The sequence below is a fragment of the Solea solea genome, chromosome 3 (assembly GCF_958295425.1).
Source record: "Solea solea chromosome 3, fSolSol10.1, whole genome shotgun sequence".
NCBI classification, from domain to species: domain Eukaryota; kingdom Metazoa; phylum Chordata; class Actinopteri; order Pleuronectiformes; family Soleidae; genus Solea; species Solea solea.
The window spans coordinates 13,621,251-13,629,306 of NC_081136.1; the positions used below are offsets into that span (position 1 = coordinate 13,621,251).

Here is an 8,056-nt window from a genome sequence, read left to right on the forward strand (position 1 = left end):
CACTTTATTTTATCTTCTATTTATGCCAAATGAAAATGATTTCACCTCAACTTTACACATTGGGCATTTAAATCTTCTGTTTTATTTCATGTCTGATTTTGCAGTTTAAGTATTAATTCAATTCTTTATGAATTGGTTAAATGTGATTTTTACTAATTGTCCTAATAAAGTATTGTCATTATAATCTTAAATATCTTCATGAAACACACCCTATAAACATTCATATTACTAGAGACAACGTGAAGGAAACTCTTGATGGAGCTTTGTGTGATTTGTGTAAAAAACATTGTGTGTAAAAATCCACTAGAGTGGGCAAAATGGTCGGGGCTCACATTTCCCAAATGAATCTGTTTATTCTGTTAAAATTGTCCATGAGGATGTCTATTGAAAAACAGATTAATATTTTACACCAAACTGTGATCCATAGGTCAATTGATACAAGTACTATATTCATATAAGGAATTAGAATTAGCTGCCGGATTAGAAGGACACCCACTGAAAACATCTACCACTTATTTTCTGTGTACACTTTCTATGCAGGGCAACTGTGAGAGAAGACTGACTTTTGTTTGCCAGCTAAATCTAGATCCAAATCCTTCCCCTGGACCTGGATTTTCTCAAGACAGCCTGTCAGGAAGTGGGAGCCGACGTCGTCCTCACCTTCACCTAAAAAAATAAACAAAACCTCATGTGACCATGTATTGCAAAAAGTCTGTAATTGTCCAGGTGAATTGGAAGAATAGGGGATACTGTTGTTTATCCTCACCCAGGAGACTTCCAATGGCGAGACGGCCATTTTTCCATGCATCGAAGACACCAGGATTCATCAGTGAAGTGACATGTAAATCAGTGAGCTTGGGATGTTCTTGAAACACTTCCAGTAAATCATTAAACCTTATCACCAGTCTCTTTAAAGTGTTTTTCATAGTAATCTTTTCTTCGCCATAAGAGAATGTGACCATCTACAAGTTCAAGAGAGACAGAAAATAACTTAAGTCATGTAATGTCATGTAAGCTGCTTAGTCTAATTAATATTTACAGTACAAACTATAGGAACGATCTGTGAATTAGGGCTGCACAATATAGCGAAAATGAATCATCATCGCAAGAACAACCTGCAATATACACATAATAACACAAAATATAAAATATATTGTACATGTCACAAAGGCTACTTCAACTGCAATACGTGTATATTTTTCCTCATGCAAGCCTAGAGAGAGGCATTTTTCCTTTCACTCCTTTCAACCAGCCGAGGAAGATGCTGCACATCTTTGAGTCTGGATCTGTGAGAGATTTCTTCCTCTCCTCTGACTGAAAAGCTTGCTCATTGTGTGAATTGTTGGGTTTCTCTTCTTCTCTCACTCTAATATTGTAAGTTCTCCTCCGCCTTGCATGTAAAATGCCCTGATATAATGTATGTTGTGATTTGGTGTTGGCTACATAAATACCATTTGATTAGGTGATATTTATCACATCACATTGTCATCGCAAATTGCATATTTTCCTCATATGGTGCCCTACAGTAAAATTGACTGTCGCTCATATCTGATGTAATGTATACACGTACCTTTGTGTCATTATTGGCCACCAAAGCGACCGTCAGGCCTTGCCCTGGAGCCTTAAAGCTAAAAATGGTCCCATCCAGCTGACTGAAATCTCCCTGCACTTCAATACTGACACTTGTGTCAAAAGGGAAAACTACAAAAGCACAAAAGCACAATAAACATATTTAAAAACACATGCACTAAATTACAGATAAAAGGAAAAATGTTAAAAAGATGCCTTGTCATGAAAGGACATACTATCTAGTCTAGTTGTTATTTAATGAGATGTAAATACTAGCTCCTGTTCTGCACCTGAGGTGCTGAAAATGGCAAATCCAGTGCCGGGGAAGTAGCTGCCAGGCTTGATGTTTTCATAGCAGGGCCACAGCTCCCCCATCTCTGTCTCCCAGGGGATGTTGAGGTCTAGCCAGCTGCCCTTCTGCACACAGCCATCCATGTGTGGCTCAAACTACAGCAAAGAAAGCAACACTGCATTTAGTGGGAGAAACTACAGGACGAAGAGTGTGAAGAAGAGCCAACACCTGTGGATGCTTCACAATTGTCAAACATTCAAAAGTGTTTGTGGTCGGTCTTCACCACACTTTTGCAATTAATTTCTTTCTTATGTACTCAGGTGCAGGCAACACGGTAATATTAAAATGATCAAAAGAGAGTAACAAAAAAGACAGGAACATGCAACGCCACAGTGCAAATACAAGTTGTCGAAGACAATTTATCAATTGATGATGGACTTGGAAGTATTTCTCCACTGACAACATAGTTTTGCATCTTTAAAAACATTTATTTCTTCAAAATTAACATTTGTGCGATTGTTTTAAGACTAAGTTCAGGAGAGATGTTTGCAATAAAATAGTAGAGCAACATACTGACACTACAAGAAGCATAAGCACTGAAAACTTGTCACAATTAATCAGAGGGAAATAGTGACCACTGTAAAGCCACTTACCAGCATTTAAATGCTGTGTGTGTAGTTTAAAAATATTGTGTTTGTCATATTTGATCAAAATGAACAATATGTTTTATTTTATGATCTGTATTTGTGTTAATTTTCTGCAGATAGTTACAACAAAAAGTACAGTATGTACTGTAGAAATGTTAATGCTTCAATGTGAAGGACTTAGCAACATCTAGTGGTAAATTTGGAAGTTGCAGTTAAATATCTTTCACCTCACCCTCCCTTCCAAGCATGAAAGAGAACCTACAGTTGGCTTTAGTTCACAGTAAATAAAAAAAAAACATAAAATGATGGTCTGACATGACAGCCTCCATGGAGAAGACCTGTTTCTAATGTAAGTATGAAGGGCCCCTTCTGTGGGAACATTTAGGTGATTGTGTACAAAACTGTATACACTGGACCTTTAACAGGAAAAAAAAAAAGATCTACACATCAAGTGAGTGCATTGGCATGACATAAAAAGAAAGAAAAATGAAAAAGAAGCAGCGCACCTGAACCAGCAGCTTGTCCTTGTTGATCAGGATCCCGCCAAGAGCCAGTCGCATTTCCCCTAACATGACCCTCCTTTTCGGTTGGGAATGCATACCAACCACCACCTTACTGGAGCCGTCCACTTCCAGAATCACAAACATTCCTTGGTTGCTCACTTCCAGCTTGGGGACACCAGGAGAACAAGAATGTCAGAGTTCCAATACAAGTCTCACACACTGTATATTATAGAGTACAGCTTTAAAGCTCAAGTGTGTAACTTCTGTCTCCAAAACATCGGTAGCGTGACCTGGGGCTGTGCTCTCATTGGTTACATCCACATCAGCGGCCAATCAAATGACACTGCCAAGGTAAATCCCGCCCTTATTCCGGCAATTAATAAACTAAATGCCTAATAATAAACTAAAACTTTCACTTTCGATATCTGGCAGTTATTCAACCGTTTATGAATAATGTGACGTCACAAACGTGTGACACGCTGGTGAATCTTGTCTGTGACTGGAAGCAGTGTAGTTTTCGTCAACGATGACAATGACGAGACGGTGACGAGACGAACATCTCATGTTTGACGACGAAAACATAACGAGACGTGTGTGAGTTTTCGTTGACGAGACAAGAATGGACGGAAATGTCAGTGTGTGGTTTGTTTCAAAGTACCCGACATCTCTGCTTATTGTGCGCGTAATCTGTTAATCAAAACCTAAAAATTACTTGGTCCTTGTTTCAAGACAATTTACGCTCCTTGCCTTGATGACGTGATGCGGTCGGGGCGCACTGAGGACAGGCTGCTCCGATCGACAGTCGCACCGGGGGCAGGCGTGCGGGAGAAGCCGCAGCGAGTGCACATGTCTGCGGCCCCGGGAAGCGGCAAGGTCCGGGCGGGGGTTCGCTGTAAATCACCTTCGCCCCAGCCCTTCCAAACCCATCTAGTTGGTTGCGGCGCACCACCGGCGGAGGAAATTTCATGTCAAACTTAAGTGTGACACTGTTGTATGATGAAGTCGGCATCAATTCATGAAAAAAACTGTTGAAAAGTTGAAATATGGAGATTAAAGGTTTCTGCCCAACAGTAATCTCCAATACTTATTGACCAAAATGGATTTGTTTAAAGACTATACTTTATACTTTTTTTTAAACTAAAACTTTTTTGAGTTTTCTTCGACTAAAATTGGACTAAAACTATCACATATAGAAATGACTAAAATTGGACTAAAACTATCACATATAGAAATGACTAAAACTAATAAGCGTTTTAGTCCAAAAGACTAAAATTAAGACTAAATCTAGAATGGCTGCCAAAAACAACACTGCGTGCATAATCACCATTGTGTGAACTCATTTGAAAGTGATTCAAATGTAACGGGCATTTGTTTAAATTTGAAAGTTACACACTACAGCTTTAAATCTTTAACAAATGAATCATTTTGCCACATGTGGCACTGTAAACCTACTGTGTGCCACTTCCCATCATTGAGTTTGGGGCCTCCTTCCACACTGATGAACATGCCCTCCTGGCTAATCTGCATCAGAGGGATGCCCTCATTCAGGGACAAAACAAACCAGTCCTCTCCCTCCTTGGTGTCTCCGTAGAAGATGACACCCTCGGGGTCAAACGTCCGCACCTGAAAGGACGACTTGATGCTGCAGAGATTGAACAGTACTGATTAGATTTAAACAGGTGCCACTGACGGGAGGTCAAACGTATTGAAAGCCAATAAGATGAAGGTTAGTGTAATATTTATGCTGGTAAAAAATTATAAAACGAGGAGCCAGGAACGAATCTCCCAACAAAATTACTCACTTCCCCCTTCACCCACTTCAATGGTCCTCTTGTGAATTTCCAAGTTTCTATTCAAATATGTGTAATCTCACACAGGTCATGTTGTTTCCGGTAAGCGGTCGTGCTGCAGTGTTTCACTGCTGCTGACGTACCTTTTGACGTCGCTGAGGTTGACTGTTGCATGGACCAACGGCCTCCAGATGTCTCTGTTCTGGCTGAGGTGGACGGGGGTGCTGCCGGGTACTGCCGTCTGAAAAACACAAGTCATTCAACAGCATTAAACCATTCTTTCATTCCTGATCTTGAAGTTTCCTGACAGATATTCTGATTATTAGAACACTTAAGGAATATAATGAGGGGAAAACACTCACTGTGAAATATTTGACTGTACAGTCACAGCAGATTAGTACATGGATATTTACAGTTAATTACCGTGTCCTAGATGCTGTACTTTATCATTAGGTTACTGAATCTTTTTATCCTGAATTACTAGAAATTGACAGCCATACCTAGTTTTTATATTAGGGATTTCATAATCAGCTTTACTGGCAAAGTATGAGTGAATATATAAGGAATTTGACTTAGTTTTATTCCGTTTCTCGGTGTATTTATTTACACATAAAAAAGACACTTTTTGCAGTTTTGACATTTTGGCAGTACGTTTTCCTTATAAATAAAGTCATTTCACAATAAAACACAAAAATGTGGTCATAGATAAAGCCTGTGAAACAATTATGATAATAAAAATACTAATACAAATTCTTGACAGTGTATTCTTAGGCATCTAATTGAGGAGGGTGCATCAGCATATACGAGGGTGGAAAAAATAATTACAACTGTTTCACATGACATTGCAGCTTAAATGCAATTTACTCAGATAGCGTAAAAATATAAAACACACACACATACCACGCTTCCCTGGCCCTGGACTCCCCATGCCAGCAGAATAAGACTCAACGTGAGCAGCAGTCCATCTGCCATGGCTTTGCAAAGCATAATCATCCTTTCTATGAGTTCACCCACCCAGGCGTTCCAGAGTGCACTGTGCTAAGCTCACAGCAGGTCTGCAGACTTTAAACTACACTGAGCTGAGAGCCGTGGTGGTGTATTGAGAGGGATTCTGATGCTGACTCACACTGTCCTGGGGTCCAGAGGGTAAAACAGGCAATGTCCAAAGTAAGTTATTGATGAGTGATTGTGAATAATGGGAAGTTTACTCAAGAAGATCCAGTGAGCAGGTAGCAAAGACGAGGACGTATAAAGTGAAGGAAGGAAAAGTTTGATTTGTTGGTGGTTATAATATGAAAATGACTCAAAGAAATTTAGAAAAGTGTGTATTTCAATCAGCTGTGGTAATTGGTATATTTGTGCATTGGGAATATTTAGAGTGTGGGTGGCTGACCTCAGCCAGACCTCCTTTGTGTATTTACCCAATACACAGGAACTTTGATCCTCTGCTGCTGCTGATGCCCTAGCAGCAGTGGTGTGAAACGGTGGTGAGAGAGTGCCCTACTGCCTGCCATTTATTTGTGGCCTCTAAAACGACATATAAATTTAAAAAATGGATTGAGGAGTGCCTTTCTAGTGATGCAGTGCCCTCGGGGTGACCTTCCAATCAAAAAGGGCGACGTTATGAAGTTCCCAAAAGGTGTCCTTAAAAGAAATTATAAAGTGCTGTATAGAAAATCCCATCTTGGTGATAGAAAGTTATACTGTGCTGTAAAGGAAGTAGGACATTATACACTAGTAGTGCCTGCATTCCTATGATACTGGGAAATAGGCCTGATGGGGAGGAGTGCAATAAACACACATCCACATGCACACATACAGACAGTGTTGGGCAGTAACACATTACTCAGAAATATATTACTGTAGCCATTCCCAAACTTCCGCAAAACCTTAAATAATATCTTATTTATTTCAAGTCAAGTCTAAGGTCATCTAGGAAACTGTTTGCCTTAAAAAGGGCAAGGTGATGTAACTTTTTGCCTTAAGCTTATTTTACTGAGCTAAGCTTGTGTTTACTCTTGATTTAGTCAAAGTAACTGTTCACAACTTACACAATTTCAGGGTAGTGACCCTCATGTGGAGGATAAAGCGGTAGATGGATGGATGGATGAAAACAAAGTACTCCATACATACTAATTATCTATAAAATCCCCAAAGTGTCTACATAAACAACTACATTAAGCAACCGTAAGAAACAAAACATATCCTTCATTTCTTACAATTATGAAGCTTAAAAATAAAACTCAAAATTTAAGTCCTTTAAATTTGCAGCCCCCCCTGCAATACCTTCATAACCCACAGAGGGGCAGTGACACAGACTTTGGGAGTGATTACATATAACAGTAATAACAGATCAGGATTTTTCCCCCTGTGGAGGCTATCTTATGATGATGAGGTTGCACAGTAGATAACATCAGAAGGAATATGGAAGTAGTAAGGAGGTTATTTATTTATTTATTTTTCTTTCTCAGGCTGTTACGTTAACGTTGACATAATAAAATTAGTTTTCCTTCAGTTTCAGTAGGTAGAACTAGACACCGTCATGCAACGGGAGGAAACATGCACGCTAAAGGTGTAGTAATAATTACTGCCCACTCATTAACATGTTAATAGGTGAGATTTCATCACACAATGGGAGTCTAGTAGTGATCTGTTGTTGTGCTAAGAAAGGTCACAATTTCCAGTGTGAAAACCTGGATCCACCACTGTAGCTGTGCTACACTGAAGAACTACAAACATCAAACAAACACATAACTTTTCCTCACATTCTTGACATTTCATAGTGCATGTTTTGCAGGACGAATCCAATTTTAGTACTGCTTTCATAAGAAATGCATCTCAATGGGTCACTTGACTGCCTGTACTTGTTAAAACCACTGAGTGTCACTAGTGGGAAAACGCTTGTTCAAGGCTCTGGCTCTAGCAACAGGAAGCTGTTATTGGCCTGTGTTTTGTTTCTTTTTCCAGTTCTGCAACAAATTCACAGAAAATTAAGTTTTTATATAAAATTTAATAGAAACTTAAATGCGTGCTGGTGTAAATATTATGAAATACAAAATACTATGAAATGGATAACCAAAGATACAAAACATCACGTAGCAATGGAAGTTGTGAGGATATTAACACGGAATGCAGTGATAGAGGTCAATTATATTTATATAAAAGTAATCAAGTATGCGCCTAAAGAAAGTTCAAATGATCTTAAATGTTTGTTCTGCTTTTTATAAAACATTAAAAGGACATCATGACAGAATT

The 8,056-nt window shown here is 39.1% G+C and overlaps 1 protein-coding gene across 1 annotated transcript; it reads right to left on the bottom strand.

Moving 5' to 3' along the window:
- Positions 1 to 318: 318 nt before the first annotated feature.
- shbg (sex hormone-binding globulin) lies at positions 319 to 8,044 on the bottom strand. The gene is made up of 8 exons (XM_058623544.1): positions 5,702 to 8,044; positions 4,945 to 5,042; positions 4,464 to 4,653; positions 3,015 to 3,176; positions 1,860 to 2,016; positions 1,571 to 1,701; positions 767 to 962; positions 319 to 666 (listed from the first exon to the last, which is right to left on the bottom strand). Exons 1-8 carry the CDS (start codon positions 5,792 to 5,794, stop codon positions 533 to 535), a joined length of 1,161 nt encoding a protein of 386 aa, XP_058479527.1. The 5' UTR covers positions 5,795 to 8,044; the 3' UTR covers positions 319 to 532.
- Positions 8,045 to 8,056: the final 12 nt, after the last annotated feature.

Bases quoted from the DNA above. Each gene is read 5' to 3' on its own strand.
- shbg (XM_058623544.1), bottom strand. From the start codon at position 5,794: ATGATTATGCTTTGCAAAGCCATGGCAGATGGACTGCTGCTCACGTTG. The intron at 1,702-1,859 runs GTGCAGAACAGG...GTGCTTTTGTAG, and splicing joins TGCCATTTTCAGCACCTCAG to TTTTCCCTTTTGACACAAGT. The intron at 667-766 runs GTGAGGATAAAC...TTATTTTTTTAG, and splicing joins CGCCATTGGAAGTCTCCTGG to GTGAAGGTGAGGACGACGTC.